This window comes from Pseudopipra pipra, chromosome 28, assembly GCF_036250125.1.
Source record: "Pseudopipra pipra isolate bDixPip1 chromosome 28, bDixPip1.hap1, whole genome shotgun sequence".
In the NCBI taxonomy this organism is placed as follows: domain Eukaryota; kingdom Metazoa; phylum Chordata; class Aves; order Passeriformes; family Pipridae; genus Pseudopipra; species Pseudopipra pipra.
In genome coordinates, this window is record NC_087576.1 from 2,244,180 (window position 1) to 2,268,471 (window position 24,292).

The 24,292-nt window shown below is 50.8% G+C and overlaps 1 protein-coding gene and 1 long non-coding RNA gene across 2 annotated transcripts; one reads left to right on the forward strand and one right to left on the reverse strand.

Annotated features, from left to right (window-relative positions):
- Nucleotides 1-9,615: 9,615 nt before the first annotated feature.
- Nucleotides 9,616-22,917, reverse strand: STC1 (stanniocalcin 1). Its single transcript, XM_064637950.1, has 4 exons — nucleotides 22,570-22,917; nucleotides 19,445-19,587; nucleotides 17,256-17,467; nucleotides 9,616-13,098 (listed from the first exon to the last, which is right to left on the reverse strand). The coding sequence occupies exons 1-4, from the start codon at nucleotides 22,685-22,687 to the stop codon at nucleotides 12,822-12,824; spliced, it is 750 nt and encodes a 249-aa protein (XP_064494020.1). The 5' UTR covers nucleotides 22,688-22,917; the 3' UTR covers nucleotides 9,616-12,821.
- On the forward strand, nucleotides 13,095-14,402 carry LOC135403699 (uncharacterized). The gene is made up of 2 exons (XR_010425465.1): nucleotides 13,095-13,205; nucleotides 13,711-14,402. It is a non-coding gene; the product is annotated as an uncharacterized LOC135403699 (long non-coding RNA).
- Nucleotides 22,918-24,292: the final 1,375 nt, after the last annotated feature.

Below are 24,292 nucleotides of genomic sequence, written 5' to 3' on the forward strand. Positions count from 1 at the left end.
GGGGGGGAAAGCAGGGAAAGGTGCTTTCTTTCAGAATCCGCGGGATGGAAATATAAAAATATGAAAAGGTGAAATTAAACTTTAGGAAGTTTTCATGGAGAACCCTCTGTCTGATTTTGGGATGGAGCCACATCCCTGCCGGGCGTGGGCAGGGTGGAAGGACATGGGGATGGGACAAGTGCAAGGAGCAGGGTCACAAGGCTGAGCCCCCCAAAGTGGGGCAGGCTGGCACCTCCTAGCCTCGATTTACCTCTATTTATCTCCTCTGCCCCCATTTTATCCATTTTGAGCCAAGCCAGCCCTTCCCTGGTGCTCTGTGTCACTGTTCTCTTCAGCTGGGATTTATCACCATTTTTAATTACTCCTGGTATTTTGGGGACCTGTTGCAACCGGGGGGATTAAGTGGAAAGGTGGTTTCTGTTTCTCAGCTGCTGCTGCAGCGATATCCACTAAGGCAGAGGTTTGCTGTGCCAGCAGGACTTTAGGACTGACTTAAACCCCTCGAATCCTGAGCCAGCAGTGCCCTCTGCTTGGACAGCCGAGATGTGCAGCTCCGCTCCTCCTCCGAGCTCCAAACCCGAGGATTGAAAGGGTGAAAAAATCCCCCTCTCTGCGCTCTCACAGCGGTTCCAGAGCAGCGGGCGGGCAGGAACCGCTGATTTTTAGGGCTTTGCTGTGTCACAGCCGGGAGACAAAAATACTGCTCGGGGTTAAAAGTGCTCCGGGCGCCTTTGGAGCAGAGGAGTTATTTTTAGACGGGATTATTTTGGCGAAGCGTCATGAATAATTCAGTGTCCCCCGGCGCTGGCAGATGGAGGGCATTGGGACTCAGAAAATCGCGTTCTCTGGGCTTGTCTGTCACTGTTTCAAGGAGGCAGCTGGAGGAGCGTCCCTGCTCCTTCCCGCCCTGTTCCCATGGGATGAAGGGAATCCAGCGGGTTTGCAGCGGGTGGTCGAGTTTCTAACTCTGTGCACGTTGCAGCATCGCTGTACTGGGCTGTACTGGGGTGTACTGGGGTATGTTGGGGTATACTGGGGTGTGCTGGGGTGTACTGGGTTGTACTGGGCTGCACTGGGCTGTGTGGGGCTGTGTTGGGATGTACTGGGATGTACTGGGCTGTGCTGGGCTATACTGGGGTGTACTGGGCAGTACTGGGATGTGCTGGGCTGCACTGCGCAGTGCTGGGAGGTACTGGGGTGTACTGGGATGTACTGGGATGTACTGGGCTGTGTTGGGGTGTACTGGGCTGTGCTGGGCTGTACTGGGCTGTGTTGAGGTGTACTGGGCTGTGTTGGGCTGTACTGGACAGTGCTGGGCTGTGCTGGGGTGTACTGGGGTGTACTGGGATGTACTGGGGTGTACTGGGATGTACTGGGATATACAGGGCTGTACTGGGAAGTGTTGGGCTGTACTGGGGTGTGCTGGGGTGTACTGGGCTGTGCTGGGCTGTACTGGGCAGTGTTGGGCTGTACTGGGCTGTCCTGGGCTGTGCTGGGGTGTGCTGGGCTGTACTGGGCTGTGTTGGGCTGTACTAGACAGTGCTGGACTGTACTGGGGGGTACTGGGCTGTACTGGGCTGTGTTGAGGTGTACTGGGGGGTGCTGGGTGTGGTGGGAGCCTTCGGTCAGCAGGTGGCACAAGAGCTGCTGGAAACAAAATTAATCGGGACTAAACCGCTGCAGCAGAACCCCCCGCGGGGAGCTGAGAGCTCGAGGTGCCTTTCCAGCCTCCCCCCTGCAGCTCCCAGACATTCCCAGCGGGATGAGGGGCTGCCCTCTGTCCCACTGGCAGGGTTGGAGCATCCCAAAGTCATATATATGGGAAATATCTGGTTCTGCCCCACTCAGAGGATGGGGAGGGCCTGGGATGGAATTCCCAGAGAAGCTGTGGCTGCCCCTGGATCCCTGGAAGTGTCCAAGGCCAGGTGGGAGCCACCTGGGCCAGTGGGAGGTGTCCCTGCCCATGGCAGGGCGTGGAATTAAATGATGTTTAAGATCCCTTCCAACCCAAACCACTGTGGGATTCCGTGTTTGGGATGGAAATGCTCCTCAGGGAAGGGGGAATTGGGTCTGTGCCTGTTGGATGCTGGGGAAGCAAAGGGTGTGTGGCCCAGCTGTGCCCCCCCAACCTCCAGGGGGGTGTAAAATCCCCCATCACCCCCCGAGCTGCACAGGGGAGGGGATTTAAAAGGGATCTCTTGGAAAAAGTCCCATAAAACCTTTCCAAATACCTTTAAAAAGCCCCCCCACCCCTCAGTTCCACCTCTCTGAACCCCAAACTGCAACATTCTCACTTAAAAAAAAAAAAGGGAGCTCCTCCTGCCCCCCTTTCTCTCCGTGCATCCCTCTGGCAGCTGCTCCGTGGTTTTCAGGGATCCAGCCCTGCCCAAGTTGTTCTGTGTTCCTGGTTTTTACTGGGAAAACCCTGGTGCTGGGGTTTAATTTCTGCTTTGGGTTTGGGCTTTGCTTTGTTTTGTTTTGTTTTGTTTTGTTTTGTTTTTAAACGGGAGATGTTTATTTAGATTTGAAGAAAAAAAGATCTCTTGGACGCCGGCCCGAGAACGTAACTTAAAATATCTGCCTTAAATAAGCTTTAAAACCCCAGAATTGCTGAATTTTCTGCCTCTCTGATGTCATCTGTGGCTGCCCCCACCTTGCAATCCCAGGCACGACAAGGCTCAAAATAAAAGCCAGCCCCGAATAATTCACAGGGCAGGGGGGAAGTGCATCATGTGTTATCAGCTCTGACATGTCCTAAATTTCCTATTTGTCAACCTCCCCACCCTTAAAACACATAAACTGGCTGTGAGCAACTTCCTGAGCGGGGCTGGGAGACGTGCAGGAGCAGCTGGAGTTGCTTCTCACCCAGAGCAGCCCCTTTTTGGTGCTGGGGGTTGTGACGTCCTTTTTTTTTTTTGGAGTTTATTTAAAAAAAAAACCCCTAAAAACTCCTGCTGAGCCGGGATTTTCCGCTTCCAGCTGAAGGGCTGCCAAGAGGAATAACCTCCTTCAGAGCACAAGTGTGTGGATGGAGGATGTTAAGGGTTAGGAACGTCCCCCTGGTGCCCGGGAGAGCGGGATTATCCCAATTCCAGTCCCAAAACTGGGGCTGTGTCTCCCTGTCCCAGAGGGACACAGATGAGATTCCATCATTCCTTCCACGGGCACAAATCCCAGCGTTTTCAGCCTCTATTCCCACAGGGAATAACCCTTCTTGCTCTCCCTTGGGATTTGCCCTGGCTGATTTTCATGGCACAGCAAGAGATTTTGCCCCGGGTTGGGGTTTGGAAGTAAAAACATGACTTGGGCACCTCCTGTGAACAACCACGGGCACCTGGGTGTTCTTCACTCGCAGGGGGAGGCCCTGGCACAGGTGCCCCAGCCCTGGAAGTGTCCAAGGCCATGTTGGATGGTGTTTGGAGCACCCTGGGACAGTGGAAGATGGTCCCTGCCCACGGCTGGATGAGTTTAATGTCCGTGCAACCCAAACCATTCTGTGATTCCATGTCACAGACAGGATATTGGGAAGAAATTCCTCCCTGGGAGGGTGGGGAGGCCCTGGCACAGGTTGCCCAGAGAAGCTGTGGCTGCCCCTGGATCTCTGGAAGTGCCCAAGGCCAGGTTGGAACAACCTGGGCTAGTGGGAGGTGTCCCTGCCCGTGGCAGGGGGTTTGGAACTAAATGATCTCTAAAGTCCCTTCCCACCCAACCCAGTGAGAGATTCCATGCTCATCCCAGCACCTCAGCAGGGCCAGGGCAGCACTCTGGTTCCCAAATCCAGCCCCTTTTGCCCCAGGTGCCACGTGGACCCTCACTGCCCATAAAAATGGGATTTAGGGGGTACCCCCAGGCCCGAGCAGTGCCAGGAGGAGCCCAAGCTGTGCTGGAGGGTTCATTGCCAGGCTGAGCAGCCCAGCTAAGCTTTCACTCCATTTTTCAGCCACGAGGGAGATGATGGTTCTGAGCAGAGGGTGCCAGGGGTACCAGGGTGGGATCCTCCTCCTGCCCCCACCAAAGGGGACCCCTCCCAGCAGGCCCTGCCTGTGCCAGGGTGCCCAGATGTGGGGATCAGCAGCTGCACAGCTGGCTCCTGCCACCCTGCTCCCACCACAGGGCTGGGGATCTGGGGGCTGTCAGAGCGTGGGAGACCCCAGAACAACCCCACGGGCCCCCAGGGATGGGTTTGCTCTGCCCAGAGCTACTCTGGGCACCTCTCTGTGTTTTCCTGGCACTGCCCAGGCTCCCCAGGGTTTGGTCATGGCTCCAAAGTTGCCAGAGCTCCAGGAGAGTTTGGGCAGGGACAGGGTGGGGTTGTTGGGGTGTCTGTGCAGGGCCAGGAGTTGGATTTGCTGATCCCTGTGGATCCAGCTCAGGATATTCTGTGATTCCTTGAAAGCAGCTCTGCCAGTGGCTTTTTTTTTGGGGAGAGGGGGGGAGATCACTGCTGTAAGCTGGCCCAGCAGCACCCAGGGGGGTTGGAACACCCCTTCCCCTTCCTCAGAACTGCCCCCACTGTCCCTTGGGGATGGAGAAGGGACAGAGCAGTGTCCTGGCCCCTGACAGAGGGCAGAGCAGCCCTTGAGCCAGCAGGTGCCAAAAAGGGACCCTCCAGGGCCAAGCCATGCCCTGGGTGCTTGGACTGTGTGTGTGTGTGTGCCAGAGCAGAGGAGGGGGAGCTCTGCTCACTTAAAAGGCTTTTAAAAATACACCGAAGTTTCTTTCTTTATTTAAAAGGCTCTTTCAAGAGCAGCTGCCTCCTATTAATACAGCCGGGGCCGATAATCTCTGCTGGGATCTATCTTTAGAGCTCTGCCAGCAGCAGTGGGAGCCGGGGGGGGACAGCCCGGGGTGATGTCGGGCTGTGCCCCGGCCCGGGGGCGAAGGGACCAGCTGAGAACACAGCGGAGCCTCCCGGGAGGAGCCGAGCAGGGCGGGGAGCGGAGAATCCCGCCGGCTTTTTGGGACGGTTGGGAGAAACCAAACCTTGGGTTGCCTCGTTGCTCTGAAACGCGGAGTTTTTGTGACACTGGAGGGGTTTTTTTTGGGAGGGGTGAGGGTGTTTTTTTGGCGGATCTGGGTCAGGATGAGCTTTGAGCGTCCCAAGATTTTTTTTGGGGGGAAGTTCTGGCCCGGCTTTGTGTTTGTGGCTGCCCGGTGCCATCCCAGTGCCAGCTCTGGGGCTGCACTGGGGTCCCGGTGACCGAGCAAAGCTCTCAAGGGTGGGCAGAGGCTCTGCCCCAAATCATCCCCAACCCTCCCTGCCTGGAATCCGGGCGGGAGTCGAGGCGATTCCTGGAATCCGGGCTGGAACCCGGGCGATCCCTCCTTTTTAGGTGCCATCCTTTGACGCAAGAGCGGCTTCCAAGGGGACCCTGAGTAATCGCCGAGGGGGAAGAGGGGGAGCGGGGTCGGGGCTCTTTGACTCGCTTTTGTTTCCTTTGCTTTCTTAATCACTTCCTGGCAGCCCCGGAGCTGCCTGAGAAATCCTGCGGAGCGATGCCGGGCCGGGGCTGACGAAGCTCTAACCCCGTTCCCAGCGGCCCGGCCAGGTGGGAATTCTGCAGGAATGAACTCTGAGCTCCGGCTCCGTCCTTTGCCACAGCGCCCGGATCCCAAAGTCGTCACATTTCAACAATAATTGTCTTTAAATCAAATTGCAGCTGAGCTGGGAGGCCAAAATTCTTCACTGAAGAGGAGCATCTCTGTGTTTTATTCCCTTCAACCAAATCCATCCCTAGTTTGGGTCAGTTTGGCTTCTCCCAGGATATTTTGGGAGCTCCCATCTGAGCTGAGCTGGGGTGTTGAAGGTGGCCTAAAGCTGGGATTGTTGGCTTGCTTCATTTGAGGCGCTTGGGGGCAATGAATGTGATGTGAGAGAATATTACAGCATTAAAACAACATTTCCAGCCTCAGTGAGGGGCTGTGACAGGCAGCCAGAGCACTCAGAATTTGGAAACATCACTGTATTATTCATCCAACCATATCAGGCCCATCAGGGGGTGCTGAAAAAAACTCCTGTGTGTCTTGCCAGAGCCTGGACACACCACGGGATGTGCTGCTCCCAGGCTTTTGCTGGTGTCTGCTGAGCAAATTCCTGGAAATGCAGGATATAGGGAAAATGTATGAGCTTTTTCCAGCAGAAATATCTGAGCAGAGGGTTATTTGCTATTCCTGTGTCAGTGGGATCAGGGCTGGGATGGCCATTCCTGCTGTCCTGTGTCACTGGGATCAGGGCTGGGATGGCCATTCCTGTGTCAGTGGGATGAGGGCTGGGATGACCATTCCTGTGTCACTGGGATCTGGGCTGGGATGGCCATTCCTGTGTCAGTGGGATCAGGGCTGGGATGACCATTCCTGCTCTCCTGTGTCAGTGGGATCAGGGCTGGGATGGCCATTCCTGCTGTTCTGTGTCACTGGGATCAGGGCTGGGATGGCCATTCCTGTGTCAGTGGGATCAGGGCTGGGATGGCCATTCCTGTGTCAGTGGGATCAGGGCTGGGATGGCCATTCCTGCTCTCCTGTGTCAGTGGGATCAGGGCTGGGATGGCCATTCCTGCTGTTCTGTGTCACTGGGATCAGGGCTGGGATGGCCATTCCTGTGTCACTGGGATCAGGGCTGGGATGGCTATTTCTGTGTCAGTGGGATGAGGGCTGGGATGACCATTCCCACCTCCCCAGTGACGAGGAGGAAAACACTCCTGCGTCGCTGGGATGTGTCTGACTCAGCCCTGGCAGCTCCACCTCTCCAGGAGGTGACTGGAATCTCATCCAGGACCCTCAGCCTCCTCCTTCCTTCCTCCTGACAGCAGTTGGCTTTGCCCAGAGGAAGGAAAGATTCCCCTCGGGCCAGAGGGGAATAAATATCCCGTGGATGCACGGCAGGATCCGACGGGAAGGTTCTTGGGGCAGGGAGCTGAGTGATGCTGGTGGAAACCTGGGGTCACACCAAACATAACAAACCCAAGGAAACATCTGTGCTCTCCTCTGCTGGTTCAGATAGAGTTTTTTGGTTTTCATGGAATTCTGGAGTGGTTTGGGCTGGAAGGCACCCCCGGGACCACCTCATTCCGACCCCCCTGCCGAGCGTTTTCCATGCCCGTGGTTTCTCCAGCAGCGCCCTGGGAGGGGGGTCCTGCTCCTCTCCAGGCCTGCAGGGATAAAGGCACGACTCGGGAGGGATCCAAGGCACCTTTCCCAGATAATTCACCTCCAATGTGGACTCCATCCCACAGCAGGACACCTCATCCCCACGGAAACCTGGACACCTCATCCCCACGGGAATCGTGGCCAGCCAGGAGAAGGGAATCCTGAGGAACAACATGGGAGGCACTTCAGCCTCACAACAACAGCTCAGAAAATGGAGAAAATGGGCTTTTTAGTCATTCATTCATTCATCTTTTTATTTATTTATTTATTTATTTATTTATTTATTTATTTATTTATTTATTAAGTCCTGGAAAAAGCTTCCAGGTTTAATTATCGGCACAGCCATCAAAATAAATAACTAGCAAAATAAACAGCGCAATAAATAGCAAAATAAATAAGTAGCGAAATAAATGGCTCTTTTCTGCTGGATGGGACACTCAGAATTCCCCATGGGAAAGCTGAATTTGGGCCTGCTGGAGTGTGGGCCCCAGGCTGGGGATGGCTGATGATTTTATGGAGCTGGTGGGTCCTTCCAAGCCAAAACAGCCCATCCAGGGATTTGTTTTTGCAACACAAAACCCTCCGAGCCTGCAGCTGAAAAATAGCCCTGAAGGAAATCCGATGGAAGCAAGTGGGATTTACTCCCCAGGGAACAGTATTCTCCATAAAAATGATATTTTTTTTTGCTCTAAATAACCAGTAGGGCCAGTTTGGGTCAAATCAGCCCATCCAGAGCAGGGGAAAGGCTGGAGGGGGGAACTGGGAAGGAGCAGGGAACAAGGATCATCCTGGGTTATCCCAGGAGTTTTGCTCTGCTTCAAAATAAAAACCAAAGAGGGGGGAAAAAAAGAAGAAAAAAAAAAAGAGGGAAAAAAATAAAGAGGAAAAAAAAATCCTGTCTGTGTGAAAATAATGCCATTCCCCCCACATGAGCTCATACAGGTTTGACTGGTTTTTCCAGCTGGAATAAAACTCCTGTGTCTCTCCCAGGTATTTTCTGCCCAGGGTTCTGCAGCCTCTCCGTGGCTGAGATAAGGGGGGGGCGCAGCAAAATCTCTCTGATGCTCCTTTTAACACCAATTTTGGGGGGGAGGAACCAGTGAAATCCAGGTTTGTGCACTGGGAGGGAGAAAGGAAGGGCTTGGAAAGGTGGATTTGATGGGAAAAGTCGTATTTTGTGAGGGCCTGGTGCTGCTGAACTTTGTGAGTGGAACATCCTCCCCTCTGAGCAGAGCATGGATGAGGCAGGGGGTTGGAACTAAATGATCTTCGAGGTGCTTCCCAACCCAGCCCATTCCAGGAGTCTCTGCTTAACGAGGATTTCCAGCCTAAATCGAGTCCCCCTAAACCCACCAGATTAATTTGGCCACTTCTTCACCCTGAACTCCATATAATAAATAAATATATATATATATATATATATAATATTTTATACCTGTGACTGTGAATCCCTGATTTCTAACCTCTAACACCTGCAGCCAGTTGCATTCCTGCTGCCTTTCCCTCTGCCTCTCACCCCCTCCAAGACTTTTCCTGGTGGGAATCACCCCCCTGAGGCAATTTGGTTGCACTTGGATTATATTTTTAGCCTCCTGCTTCACTTCTCTTTTTTTAACTCCTTCCACATTCCCACCCGGAGTGGCTGAATCACGACAGCAGGAGACAATGTCCTTTATTATTATTATTATTATTATTATTATTATTATTATTATTATTATTATTATTATTATTACTATTACTATTACTATTACTATTATTATTATTGTCCTTTATTATTATTATTGTCCTTTATTATTCTTATTGTGGAAGGGCTTTTTTTTGTTCCTCCCCCCTTTTTATTTTTATATTATTTATATTATTTTTATATTATTTTATATTATATTTTATATTATATATTATGTTTTACATTATATTTTATATTATTGTATTTATTTTAATATTATTTATATTATTTTTATATTATTTTATATTATTTTATATTATATTTTATATTATATTTTATGTTTTACATTATATTTTATATTATTGTATTTATTTTAATATTATTTATATTATTTTTATATTATTTTATATTATTTTATATTATATTTTATATTATATTTTATATTTTACATTATATTTTATATTATTATATTTATTTTTATATTATTTTATATTATTTTATATTATATTTTATATTATATTTTATATTATATTTTATATTATATTTTATATTATATTTTACATTATATTTTATATTATTATATTTATTTTTATATTAGACCTGTGCAGGTAGGAAGGGAAAAGTCTGCTCCCAAATTTCATTCCCAGCCTTTTTTATATCAGGGATCACACTCCTCCTCTCCTGCTCTCCCTCCTTCTCTCCCCACTCAGGAAGGGTGAGGACCAGGAAAATAGGAATTTATTATTTCAAAAAAAATTATAATGTCAACAATAATGTCAATAATGAAAGACCCAGACACTAAAAACCCCTTAAATTTGACATTTTATTTCGTTGCAGAAGAAAAATCCAACATAGGCCTCATTATGTTACGCATCTTTAATTATAAAAATAAGCAAAGAAAATAACTTGCATCTCTCTCGTTACTATGATATGTTTCAAATAACCTCTTATATGAACACACTGAGCTTTAAAAATGTAATTTAAACAATAAATAATGACATATACCAGATATGCTCACTGTTTATTCCAGTACTCAGCAAAAAAAACAGAACAAAACCAAACAAAAAAAAAACCCCAAAACGAAAAAAAAAACCCCAAAGTCTCTCTCACTCCCTTCTAGGCATCTTTAAATTATAAATACAATAAAATGCAAATTTATTAATGGCACAAAACGTTCTAAAGTGCAAACAAATCACGAGGAGACTCATGCAAAACGTTTCTAGAGAAGCCCCTCCCCTGCCCCCCGAGAGAAGAAAAAAAACCAAAATCACTTTTGCCGTGAAAATTAAAAAAAAATAAAGATTAACCAGTGAAATCGCCAGACTTGGGATGGAAAATCCATCCCGGGGGGGGCTCTCCCACCTCATCCCAAAATTTCCCAGGGCATGGGAAGCTCCTGTCCCACCTGCCCTGGTTAGGAGGGACTTTGAGCCCGGCTTAGTTAGGGCCAGGTGACCCCCAGACCTGCTCGGGGGGACAAAAGTGCCGCCTCAAATCAACCCCAAAACCCGGCCAGTGGGACCCAGCTGAGTTTGGGGGGCACAGGGGTGGTTTCCTGTGGCACCCCAGCAAATCCAGCCGGGAGGGGGAGGATTTTCCCGCTGAATTCCCACCTTTATTAAGGGCACCCTTAATTAAGAGTTTAAAGCGCTGCCGGGAAAGAGGAATTTTGGTGGGACCACCCCAAGAAAAGATCAGCTTGGGGGGGATCTCACGCTCTTCCCCGGCCCCAAATCAGCTTTATCCTCCTTCTCTGGGCTTTCCTGGGAATGGAGAAGCCACTTTTCCATGAGGAACATCCCATGGAAGGGCGGGGCTGGCAGGGAGAGGCTTTGGGAAGCCCAGGGGGTTGGTTGGACCCTGCCCCGAGCCAGGTAAAGAACCTTTTTTGTAACTATTTCCATGGATTTGGTGCAGAATTCCCTGTCTCCCGGCTGGGATGCCCTGGGGTGGGAATCCCACAACCCTGGGGTCAAAGTTCCTGCTCAACCCCCGACTTTCAGGGGCGGGATATTCGAGGAGCCTTTGGTTTTTTCACCTTGCAAAACTTCTTCTCCTTGGCCTCTCTATCCCTGACCGACTGAAAAAGGAACAATATTGCATCTTCCTTGCCCTACAACTCAGAGTCTTCAAAATAAAAAAATTAAAATAACCCTTGAGCGTCAGCAACCTTTTTTTTCTTTTTTTTTTCCTTTTTTTTTTTTGCTGCTTCCAATTTTCTGACAGCGCTTTGGGGCTACACTGAACAAAGGCAGCAACATCAGAAACGCTGCCACTGCATCTGGTTTCCACATATTAGCAGCAGGTTATTGTTTAAAGGCTTCGTGGTTTGTTTTTTTTTTTTTTGTCTTTTTTTTTTTTTAATTTATTTAAAAAAAAAATAAAAGGAAACCAAAACAAAACGAAAGAAAAAAAAGTTATATTGCTTTAAGGTTTCGAAAAGGAAAATAGATCCCTCCTTTATTAGCTGGCTAAGTAGCTGAGGAAGAGCCATCCACCCTGCAGAGGGACTCTGAGGGGATGGATTTGGAGCTGGCCTGGCTGATCCTGATTTTTTTGGCTCCCCCAGAGCGATTTGGGAGCGGGTTTGGGGGACCCCCAGCACGGGCCCCTCTGCTCCTCTTCCCAGAGCCTGCTGAGGAGGAGGAGGATGGGGGGAAAGGCAGCTCCCAGGTGTGGATCCCTGTCCTCAGCTTCACCGCTGAAGCTTCAGAGGATTTTGGGATTTTTCCTGCCTTTCCCAGCAACTGGTGTTCCCAGGGAATTCCCAAGGCATCTGATAATTCCTACAGGAGCCCCCCCCAGCAGCACTGGGGTCTGAGGGGGTCTCACAGCAGCTCTGGGGGGACAGGACTGGCCAGCCTCAACTCCTCTTGCTTTTAATTTGGTTTTTTTCCCCCTCCACTTTAGCCATTTCTGGCCCTGCAATTCCCATCCTAAACCATTTTTTCCCCCTCTTCCATTAAAAAAGGCCACGGAGTAGAATGTGAACTCTTTAAATACGACAGAGATACTGTTTCCAGGAAAAAAGAAAAAAAATAATAATAAAATAAGAAAAGAAAGAGCTAAATTACAAAACTAAGTTTAGGCAATAAAGTTATTATATTCTGCTCCTTTCAAGCAGACTCTCGTGGACTTTATGTACAGTACATGACAGATTTTAAAACTATTTATACCACAGTTAGAGCAAGACCTTTAATACTCTACTCTTAAGACAGGGTTTGTTTCTGTTAGGTTTCTTTTAAAGCTTTAGACAGTTAAATACAGTACATAGATGTTAGCTTTTAAATACAATGCAAGATTATGGAACCTTCTGGCCAGCTTTTAGCCTCAGACTGGCAGCTCTTTGAATCATGTCTGGGGTACAAAACGTCCCTTTCCTGATTTTGGGGGGCGTGGGGGGGCGGCTTGAACTCCTTTTGCACCAAACTCCCCCCCCAGCCGGTTTGGGAAATCCAGGGGTTACCAGAGCTCTGCTGGCAGGATCAGGACTGCAGGACACTAAGAGACCAGGAACATGACATTCATATTCGTCCATGGCCAGCACAGATTCATCACACGAACTCCCCTGACACCTTTTGGGGTGTGCAACGAGTTTTTAGTGCATCTCTTGTCCCCTAAGCTCGGGCAGGAGGGACGAGCTCCTCTCCTGGGGGCCAGATCCTCAGACTCCAGTGGCATCAGCACTACAGTACGTTTAGATTTGGGGTCTGAAGGCCTGACCACTTAAGACTAAGACCTTTTAGGACATAATTATTTTTTTTGGGGGGGGGGAAGAAAAAGAGACGTTTTGCTGGCGGGAGAAGCCGAGACGCCGAACGCCGACCCACGCGGAGAGGTTTTGTTCAGAAAGGGGGGTTGGGGGACAGAAAATATCAACGACTAAACCTAACCCCAGGTTTCCCAGGTGCTGTTCAGCCTGGCTGCAGCACGCTTGGGCTGGGGGCATTTGCTCTGGAGCTTTGGTAGCAGCGCTTGGCATCCCCTCGGGGCCCCCGGGGCGGCCGTCCCCTCACGCGCTCTCGGCCGAGGAGGAGCCGCGCTTGCCGTGGGCCGGGGCCGAGCCCTCACCTCGCAGGTTCCTGAAGTAGAGTTTGAGCTTCTGGGGCTCCGAGAGCCTCCTCCTGGAGAAGTCGGCGCGGGGGTGGCCCTGGGCGCAGTGGTCGGCCTGCAGCAGGTGGAAGAGGCTGGCCATGTTGGGCCCGATCTTCTCCATCAGGCTGCCCTTGATGGTGCTCACCGTCTCCTCGTCGCACTCCAGCAGGCTCCTCACCAGCTTGTTGTAGTATCTGCACCAGAGGAACCATCGTTACCTCAGCAAGGACCAACAGAACAGCCCAAGAGATGAAACAGCCCAAGAGATAAAACAGCCCAAGAGACAAAACTGCTGGAGCAGGTCCAGAGAAGGGCAACAAGGCTGGGGAAGGGACTGGAGCACAAGTGCTGTGAGGAGAGGCTGAGGGAGCTGGGGGGGCTCAGCCTGGAGAAGAGGAGGCTCAGGGGAGACCTCCTCACTCTCTGCAACTCCCTGACAGGAGGGGGGAGCCGGGGGGGGTTGGTCTCTTTTCCCAGGCAACCATCAGCAAGACAAGAGGGCTGGGTCTGCAGCTGTGCCAGGGGAGGGTTAGGTTGGAGATCAGGAAGAATTTCTTTGCAGAGAGGGTGCTCAGCCATTGGAATGGGCTGCCCAGGGAAGGGGGGGATTCTCCATCCCTGGAGGTTTTTAAGCTGAGACTGGATGTGGCATCAGTGCCATGGGCTGGGAACCACGGCGGGGTTGGATCAAGGGTTGGGCTGGATGATCTGGGAGGTCCCTTCTAACCCAGCTGATTCTGGGATTCTATGAATCAGAGTTTTTAAGTCCCTCATTCTGACAGTGCACAATGTACATGTCACCACAGGGTCATTAAGTCTGGAAAAGAACTCCAAGACCAACCCTGTTGTCACTGCATCTAACAACCCCCCTGGACGTGGAGATGCTGTGCCCATGACACAGGGATGGAACACAACCACCAAAATTCGGATTTAATTGTCCTAAACCTGCTCCCACAGTCGCCTGACCGGGCTCTGATGAGCCAAAAAAAAAGCCACGTTGTGGCACAGGATCAGCCAGGCCAGTTCCAAATCCACCCAGAGCTGCTGCAGCTCTGGAAGGTGAGGATATAAACACAGTGGGGTTGTTGTTATCCTGGTGGATTGGGAAGAAGGTAAAACCAAGGAGCTAAGGGCTGTACTAATTGGCTTAAGGGTGTGGTTTACTCTCCACTAAAGAATCCAAGTTTCTAGAGCTTTAGGAAGAAAAATAATCGCTCTTTCTACCAGCAGGTGCTGCCCATCCCCAGCCAGGATCTGAGACTAAACCGAGCCCTGCTCTGAGCCAGAACGATCCTTCTGGGAACGGATCCATCCCTGTGGTTCCATCCCCTCCTGTCCCTCTGCCTTCCCCTGCACGCACAGCCTTTCCAGGGCACCACAAGAGGGAGCAGCCAGTCACTCCATGCTTGGGAGATGCACAGATTCCCTCGGGACAGATCTTTAGGACACACAGTTGTCACTCTCATGCATTAAATCCCAAGTGAGGACCTTGTGCTTCCCCCTGCTACGAGCCTGTCTCCCTAAAGCTTCATTTTCCTCTTCCAGCAGCCCTGAGCACGTATTCCTTGCTCCAGGAGGAGCCAGGAAATTGTGCTGATCCGTTTTCCCAGCCCTATGAGAACAGCCCTATGAGATCATTCCTATGGGAATGATCCTCCATGGGGAGAAGGCAGAGCCAGCACAGCCCCACGAGCAGGGGCTGGGACAGCAGAGCTGGCACCTTGCTGGACCAGGGAACACCTTCCCAGGGAAAAAGAATTGGGAAAAAGAGGAGCAATCCCGTATTTGCTGCCTGAAAGGACGTCGGGGAACTTATTTTAAGCCTTTAAGGTCACTGTGACATTTTTCCACAGGAGCAGAGAAGAGAATAACCTGCAGGTGGAGGAGGGGAAGGAAGAGGGAAATGAGAGCTCACATCCAAACTCCTTTCCCAACTCTCAGCTCTGGCCTTTGGAGCAGCCAGGCGAGGTCAGCTGAGGTTAAAGTTTGTGCTGCACTTGAAGCACAAAAGGCCCAGGCTTTGGCTGGGTGTGAGCACAGCCCAGCAGGGCTGGGACTGAGGGTTCAAGGGAGCCCAGCAGCTGATGGTGAACGAGCCACACTCCAGTTTAAATCAGTCCCAGCCTAACGGGACAGGAGGGGCAGATCCCAGCCAGCCTTGGTGCTTCCCATGGCTGGAGCTGCAATCCCAGAGCTTGGCAGTGCCTTCAGCAGCTCAGCTGTGAGCAGAGGCAGCAGGACTTTCCTCTCCTGCTGCTCCTGCCACGAGATTAAATCACAGGAAGGTGCTATGACCTTTAACTACTTCCTCTCAGCAGCCCAGGCCAAGTGGCACATTCTTATTCCGTGGCTATGTTGGGACAGGGGCTGGGAAAGCAGGATGCTTTAGGAGCCCTCAGTGTAAACTATTAGCTGGGAAATCCTGCTGCTTTTGTTACTCAACATGTCATAATATCCTCTGGCTCTGGCAGGGGCTGGCAGCTGTGGGGGAGGAGTTCCCTCCTCCTCGGGAGACAGAGGATCCAGCCCTGGCTTGGTCCTCTGGGAGGAACATCCCCAGCACTGCCCAAGTGTCCACACGTCCCCTGCTCACCCCAACCCCCCTCCAGCCCCACCAAGGGCTCTTTAACTCTACAATCCATCCCTTCAACTCTACAATCCATCCCTTTAACTCTACAATCCATCCCTTAACTCTACAATCCATCCCTTTAACTCTACTATCCATCCCTTTAACTCTACAATCCATCCCTTTAACTCTACAATCCATCCCTTAACTCTACTATCCATCCCTTTAACTCTACAATCCATCCCTTTAACTCTACAATCCATCACTTAACTCTACAATCCATCCCTTAACTCTAAAATCCATCACTTAACTCTACAATCCACCCCTTTAACTCTACAATCCATCCCTTAACTCTACAATCCATCCTTTTAACTCCACAACCCACCAGTTCAACCTGGGAATGCTCCTTGTCCCAGCCCTCAGGGAACACCAAAGCAAATCCCTTCCAACTTTCCTTGGGGAAAGAGGGGAAAGACACACAAACATCATTTTTACCTTTCCCCCCCAGTATAGTTTTGCCTTCCCACAAGTGTCATTTCCTGATTTAATATCTACACTAGAGTTCTGTATAACAGGACCAGGACTTCAGTGATCCTTGCTTGTCCCTTCCAGCTCAGGATAGTCTGTGATTCTGTGGATAAATCCATGCTGGGCAGAGATGTAACATCTGTTTATCTGTTTAGCACTTGCAGACCTGTCCTAGGATAGGTCTGGAGGCTTCAGGTGCTTCTAGATCAAGCCAAGCAGCCACCCCAGAGGAGCTGAGGGGTTTGCCACGACCAGCCACTGCAGCTCACCCTGTTTGCACTCCAATTCCAGAGCATATTTACTCCAAAAGATCCCTTTTATCCCGATCACAAGACTCAGCACTGCTTGTTCCAGGCTTCAGGGGAAGCAGTGCCTGCCCTTGCAGCGTGACTGAGCAGACTGCAGCACTCCCTGAAGGTGAACCTTGTCCTTGCAGGAGGGGATGGGGCAGTTCTGGGCTCACATCAAGGTGCCAGCCCCGTGATGTGCCCATTCCTGCAGGGAGCCTGTGCCACCAGAGACAGCCCTAAACCAGACCAGGGCTGGAGACAACCCTAAACCAGACCAGGGCTGGAGACAACCCTAAACCAGACCATTCAGGAGCCCAGAGCATCCCTAGAAATATGAACCACCAGGTTATGGCGGAATAAGGTGACAGAGGATCAGGTTTGCTGGTTCCCTTTAGCTTTTCCTGCTTTTTCCTGGGAAGGCAGAGGGCAAGGACTCATTTTCCAAGTGCCATATAAACCCAAGGAGAGGGTGGCTGCAGTCTGGAGAAGGGAATGAAGTTGCAGTGGGTCGAGAAAGGTTGGATGGAGCTCTGAGCAACCTGGTCCAGAGGAAGGTGTCCCTGCCCATGGCAGGGGGTGGAAGGAGATGAGCTTTGAGGTCCCTTCCAGCCCAAACCATTCCAGGATTCTATGTTTCTACCCTATGAAGTGCTCAGTATTCCAGGGATGCTGAATGAATGGATCTGGTTTGGGATGTAAAAGCCCTGCTCACCATCACACTGCCCTCCCACCCAAAGGATTAACACTTAAACGAGCTCCAGGCTTTGAAGTAACCAATGCCCAGTTAATTTTATTCTCTGGAGATGTTTATAAGTGTGTTTACCAAAACAGAGAAGCAGAAGAAGGCTGGCAAAAGGAGTTGAAAAGGCAGAGAGCAGGGCTGGGCTGAGCTGCCCTGGGATTGCAGGAGCTCAGTCAGCTCGGCCCTGCTCTTTTCACCCCATTCCTGTATTTTTGCCTCACATACCTGTTTGAGAACTGGTTTGGGAGCTGCACGACCTCTGTGATGGCCTCAGGGTTCCGTTTGGCGATGCCACACATGTCCAGCTTGCTGTAACACTCCTCCTGCACCTCGGAGATCATCCTCTGGAACGTGGAGCACCTGCGGATGGCCAGGAACACCTTGGACGTCACCCCGTTGGCAATGCACTTCAGGCTTTCCTTCACAAAAGCTTTTCCCTGCAAGCACAGGAGAAAAAGGGGATTTTTTTCCCAGGGGTTTCCAGGGAATCCAACAGAAAGGGAAGTACTGCAGGTGCTCCACCGTGCCTGGCTGCTGTTAATGACCCTCCCTGCAATTAGGGACCTGCTGGAGGTCCCTTCCCAGGACTCTGATCCTCACAATTACTGCAGAGACATCACCCACCCACAGCAGTTGGGATGCACAGAGCCCACAGCTCCTCTTCCCAAAGGATTGAGGCAATGGGAGTCTTTGCATGAACAGACCTGGAAGTGCCAGGACCAGAGATGGGCCAATTCTGCTCCCCCCCCAGGAGGGGGTCGGGTTGATTTAACCATCAATTTAATGCCAGAGGTTTAACACCCCTGGTTCATCACCACTCAAGATGCTTGAAGTGCTCTGAAGCTTGTCTTTGGGAGCAGGAGCACAGGGAACTCGGGGCTGGTGTGCATGTTAGGAGGAAAACCCCAAGGAGAAGTGCCCTTGGCAGAGCTGCAGCCCTCCAATATTATCCCATTTATCCCGACTGCAGCTCTGGAGAGGCTGAGCTGGCCCTGCATTCCCAGCCCCAAAGTCTTCCAACCCAAACCCCAGCCCCGTGCCAGGTCACACAGTCAGAAGACTTATTTTGTTAGAAGGACGTTTCTATTTCCTCCTGGAGAGGAAACTTCACCCTCCAGCCCAGCGAGCCCTCCCTGCCAAGTCCTCACACGGAGCAGGGAACGTGTGGAAACTGCCCCGGAGAAAACAGCCCCCAAGGATGTGTCTGTGGAGCCCAAAACCCACGGCTCAGAGGAGCAGGAAGGGCTGCAAGACAGGAAGGGTTAAGCCTGCCCAAAGCCCAGCTCTAGAAGGAGGAGTTAAAGCCTCTGTTCAGCTCAGCACATGCTCCAGTGCTGCAGGACTTGTAAAAGCCCTTTATTGAGCGCATGGAAAGGTTTTCTCCCGAGGGTTTATCCCAGAGAAAACAGCCCCCAAGGATTTGTCTGTGGAGCCAAAATCCCGTGGCTGAGAGGAGCAGGAAGGGCTGCAAGATGGGAAAGTTTAAGCCTGCCCAAAGCCCAGCTTTGGGGGAGTTAAAGCCTCCATTCAGCTCTGGTGCTGCAGGACTTGTAAAAGCCCTTTATTGAGCGCATGGAAAGGTTTTCTCCTGAGAAAACAGCCCCCAAGGATGTGTTTGTGGAGCCAAAATCCCGTGGCTGAGAGGAGCAGGAAGGGCTGAAAGACAGGGAGGGTTAAGCCTGCCCAAAGCCCAGCTTTAGAAGGAGGAGTTAAAGCCTCTGTGATGCCACAGGACTTGGAAAGCTCTTTATTGAGCGCATGGAAAGGTTTTCTCCCGAGGGTTTATCCCAGAGAAAACAGCCCCCAAGGAGCTGTGTCTGTGGAGGGCTGTGTCTGTGTCTGTGAAGGGCTGCAAGACCCGGAGGGTTAAGCCTGCCCAAAGCCCAGCTCTAGAAGGAGGAGTTAAAGCCTCCGTGATGCCACAGGACTTGGAAAGCTCTTTATTGAGCGCATGGAAAGGTTTTCTCCCGAGGGTTTATCCCAGAGAAAACAGCCCCCAAGGAGCTGTGTCTGTGGAGGGCTGTGTCTGTGTCTGTGAAGGGCTGCAAGACAGGGAGGGTTAAGCCTGCCCAGAGCCCAGCTCTAGAAGGAGGAGTTAAAGCCTCCGTTCAGCTCAGCACATGCTCCAGTGCTGCAGGACTTGTAAAAGCCCTTTATTGAGCGCATGGAAGGGTTTTCTCCCGAGGGTTTATCCCAGAGAAAACAGCCCCCAAGGAGCTGTGTGTGTGTCTGTGAAGGGCTGCAAGACAGGGAGGGTTAAGCCTGCCCAAAGCCCAGCTCTAGAAGGAGGAGTTAAAGCCTCGGTTCAGCTCAGCACGTGCTCCGGTGCCCCATAAAAGCCCTTTATTGAGCCGGGGCATGGAAAGGTTTTATCCCAAGGGTTTCTCCCGGTCCCCTCCGTGCCGGGGCCGTACCTGAGTGTCGAATTTAGCAGCGCTGTAGAGGAAGGACTTGCAGATGTCGTACATCCCGTCCGTGTCACACGTGGAGTTCTCCAGGCAGGCGAAGGCCCCGCAGCCCACCTGGAGGGCCCCGTTGAGGCACCGAACCACCTCTGCTGCAGGGAGAGCCACGGGAGCATCAGCACACGGACACGGCTCCCCAGGACCACAGAACCCTCCCCCAGGACCACAGAACCCTCCCCCAGAGCCAGGGTGAGCCGGGCTGGGCTGCAGACAAGCAGCTCCTGGGGATGGGGGGAGAGGGGATGAGGAGAAAACAAAGGGAAGGTGCTCCCAAGGCTGGAGCTCCTCCACTCCAGGGACAGGCTGGGAGTGTCCATCTGGAAAAGGGAAGGCTCCAGGGAGACTTTAGGGACCCTTCCAGTGCTTAAAAGGGGGTTATAAAAAGAGGGAGAGTGACTTTTTATAAGGGCACACAGGGATAGGAGAAGGGGGAAGGGTTTTAAGCTAAAAGAGAGGAAAATTAGGGCAGATATTGGGAAGAAATTCTTTGCTCAGATGGAGGGGAGGTTGCCTGGAGAAGCTGTGGCTGTGCCAGCCCTGGGAGTGTCCAAGGCCAGCTTGGAGCAACCTGGGCTAGTGGAAGGTGTCCCTGCCCATGGCAGGGGGTTGGAGCTGGATGAGCTTTAAGGTCCCTTCCAACCCAAACCATTCCAGGATTCCATGAACTGAAGGTGTGACCCAGCGAACTGAGGAACAGAAAATGCAACTCCCAACACCTTCCCACCTGTATTAAAAGAGGGACAACACCTGAGAGTCCTTGGCTAGATAGATCCATCCCAAAGGAATCCTGATTCCAGGCATTCCCAGCTTCATTCCAACTCCCTCTGGAGAAGGAGAAGCAATGAGGAAGGGCCCAGGAAGAGCACCAGGTGCTCAGATCCTCTCCAGGGGCTCAGTTCCCAAACCCGTGGCTTTGTGAAAACAGGACTGAAGTGACGGTGATTGCCAAGGAGATGCCACAAAATCTGCACTCCTTGGGATGTATTTGTGCTTCCCTAAGAAGCCTGAAGCACCAAGAAATCAGATTTTAGCCCGTGAGTCCATTACTAGCACTAAAAAGGACTTGGTGCTAAACCCCGACCTGGTGGTTTGCAAGCACAGCCAAGAAAGGTCATTTTTTGCTGAAGATTTCGTGAGGAGAAGGGACATTTGGGCAGAGAAAGTTGAGGTAAATGGAGCTGACCATGTATAATTAAAATCCTGCAGGCAGTAGTTAGGCTGAGCAGGAGGGGATCCATGTCATCCCAGCTTTTCTCGTGCAGATCCCGTGCCTTTTAACAATGAATCAGCACTATTGCCACATGATTGCCCTGAAATTAGGAGGGATTAACCTTTTTTTTTTGAGATGAACATCTGTCCCCATATGTGTCTGGGCAAGGCATATTCATTACTTTTGCAGCTCCTGTTACCAGACATTCTTTTAGGAAGAAATGCAAAGCCATGGAGCTGTGAGGTGTGGGAAAAGTGAGGGTTTGGTGGAAGAGAACACACCTTATTAAGAGCTGAGTTGTAGCCTAAAAATGATTCTCTACAACTGGGATTTTTTTTTTTTTACAGAAAAAATGGAGAAATAATATTAAATAATAATAATTAGAAGAAAAACCCCAAACAGTTAACGCCTCCTCATTCTTGCTTGTGGGCCTGAAGGGAGAAATCTTTGGTCAGCTCATCCTCTCCCCAGCTCACAACCTCCCCAGTGCACGAGTCACCCCCCCAATTCTGCTGCCACAGGTTCACATTCTAACTTTGCTCTGCAGCAGACTTAAGGAGGAATTAAGCTTTTATTGTTTTAGGCACGGTGCAAGAGTGAGACCCCATGTTTCTATAGCAACCAAATACAAAAGGAACTCGAGCAAACACCCTGCTCTAATGCTGCAGAGCCTTGCAGATCTAAAATAAGGCAGCTGTTAATGAGCTCTGAATTAGAGCCTTAATATCTTTCCAGTACAGTAGAAGAGAGATTTTTAATTCCCATTGTTCGAGACAATGTCTCCAACTTATCTAAAGCATCAAAGTGGAGACATCCAGAGCTGACTTGCCAGCGGTTTTTTTTTTGCCTCCATTGTAAAAGCAAGTTTGTTAAATGTCACAATCGTATTTTTACCGTCCCAGCTCGCTGATAGCAATCAGTTTGGGGAAATAAAGGCGAGCAGGGGACAGTTTCTAGGTTACTGCATTCTCCAAAGTCGCAGCTCTCTCTCTCTCTCTCTCTCCTCCTCTTGGAATGGGCAGATGTTTGGCAGAACAATGGTTCAGGTCAATTTCCACGGATTTTTATCAACTTCCTAAAAAGCGAGGGGTTTAACACCAAAGTAGGGCTGCGACTGGAGAGGGGAGGGAGGTACATGCAAGCAGGGAAAATAATAATAATAACAACAATAATAATAATAATCAAAAGTACATGGGACTCATTTAGGAGCTGGGGGAGGAGGAGAGAGGCTGGATTTTTGCATCCTCACACACCAACTCCCTGCCCCAGCTCCTGGAGGAGATTCCTGCTCCAGCTCTGCACCAACACCCTCCTAGCAGACCCTCATGTTAATATTTGTGCCTTAACCAGCCATTAAGTTTATAAGGGGGAAAAAGGGGGGGGAAAGCGGGAAAAAAAAGGGAGGGGAAAAAAGGGGGGGGGGAAAGGGGGGGAAAAAGGTGGGGGAGAAGAGGGGAAAAAAGGGGGGAAAAGGGGGAAAAAAGGGGGACAAAAGGAGGGAAAAAGGGGAAAAAAGGGGGAAAAGGAAAATATAAAAAAGGAAAAGATAAAAAAGGAAAAGATAAAAAAGGAAAAAGAAGAAGGAAAGGAAAAAGAAAGAGAGGAAAAAGAAGGGGGGAAAAGGAAAAAGAAGGAAAAAGGGGGGAAAGAAAAAAGGAGAAAAAAGGAAAAAGGAGAAAAAAAGAAAAAGAAGGAAAAAGGGAAAAGAAGGAAAAAGGAAAAAGAAGGAAAAAGGGAAAAGAAGGGAAAAAAGGAAAAAGAAGGAAAAAAAAAAAGGAAAAAAGAATAAAAATCAGCAGCAGAGCAATGTGAGACAGTTTAAGACATGAGGGCTCAGCTCCAAGCCCTCCTTGCTGGGTGTTACCTGAGTTCTGGGCTGCCACCCTGGGCTTCCTGGGGCTCACAGAGTCATTCTGCTCGGCTTCGTAGGATGCGGATGCACTGATCGCCAGCAGCAGGAGAAAACCAGACTTTAGGAGCATTCTCTGACAAGTTTCCGCTAAGTGTGGGGGGTTTTTTTGGGTGGGTTTTTTTTTTTTTTGGTGGCTCTGTGTGTGTGTGTGTGCGTGTCTCCTCTCCCACTCCGGCTCGAGCGAAGATGTGGATCTGGATACGCGCTCCCAGCGACAGAGACCCGGGGAGAGGCTGCGGAGCTCGGGGATGTTCGGGATGCGCTGGATGTGCCGCAGGATCCGGGTGGCCCCTCTGGCTCCTGCTCGTCGGGGGACCAGGAGCAGCCCAGGGCTTTTATAGCCGCCCTTATCGGTCCCCCCCCGGGCTGCGGAGCCAATCGGCGGCGCTGGGCAGAGCCAGGGGAGGACTGGACTCATTCAAGCCCCACGAAACTGCAACTTCACAGGAAGGATGTTTTCCAGCCAATTAAAAGTACCTGCCAGAGCAACAATAACCGAAAAGTTAATCTGCTCGTGGAGGAGCGCTGGGAAAGGGAGGAGAAGTGGGGAAAGGAGGGAGGGGGGGGGGACTTCCTATGGATAATTGAGCTCGAGGAAATGACAGCGCGGTCCTAAACGCTCCCCCACCCCGCAAGAAAAGCACCTGCCCTGGCGGGAGAGCTGTTTTCCCACCCGAGCAGCTTGGCAGGGATCCTTGGAAGGGGCCCCCCCCTCGGCGAGGTGAGCGCAGGTAGCGGTGTGTTCGTGCTGCCGGGGAGGCATCGCTGCTGCCAGAGCACGTGTGTGCCGGGCTGAGCCCGCGGACTCACACCCTGCACCTCACGTAGGCACATGCAAATCCCCCCTCCCTGCCCAAAACCCGCGTCCTCGGCTGCTGCCTCCTTATCTCCCCCTCACCTGCACAACTCCCGGAATAAAGTCGTGTATTCACACCTCGCTCTCGCTTTTATTCCTTCCCGGTGAAGCTCAAGAAACGGTATTTTTTAGGTATTTGGTGCTTTCCCTTCCTCCCTCCCCCGCCCCCAACCCAGCCCGATTCAATCCCGTTTTTCAGATTTCATAACGGGAGGAGGCACCCTAATGCCTGATTTAATCTTCATTTTAATAGGCACGTAATGAGAATTAACACAGCAGAGAACTGATTATCCTGTATCCCAGAGACAATTTAAAGCTCGCAGTGTTGGAGGGATGAAAGCACAAGCAGGGGTATTAAGCCTTGGAGCTGAAAGGAAATCGGGAAGGTGCGTGGAGGAAGATTTAGAGATAAAAAGTTACAAGTCCCTGCAGCTTAGACTGAGCCAAGAGATTTAGATATCAGGTATTGCTGATCGGGGGGGAGAGATTGGAGCTTGAGGGTGTTCGGGGCTCGCTCTGCTCTCCCCGGGATCTTTTTTGGGGAAGGAAAAATATCCCTGCCCGTGAAAAAAGGAAAACATAAAAAAAGGAAAAGGTAAAAAGAGGAAAAAGAGAAAGGAAAGGAAAAAGAGAAAGGGGAAAAAGAAAGAGAGGAAAAAGAAGGAGGAAGAGGAAAAAGGATAAAAAAAGGAAAAAGGAGAAAAAAGAAAAAAGAAGGAAAAAGGGAAAAGAAGGAAGGTGCCAGGCAAGGAAACCCAGCTTGAGGAGATCCATGGATCCATCCACGGATAGAAATTCCATCTGATGAACCAATTCTAC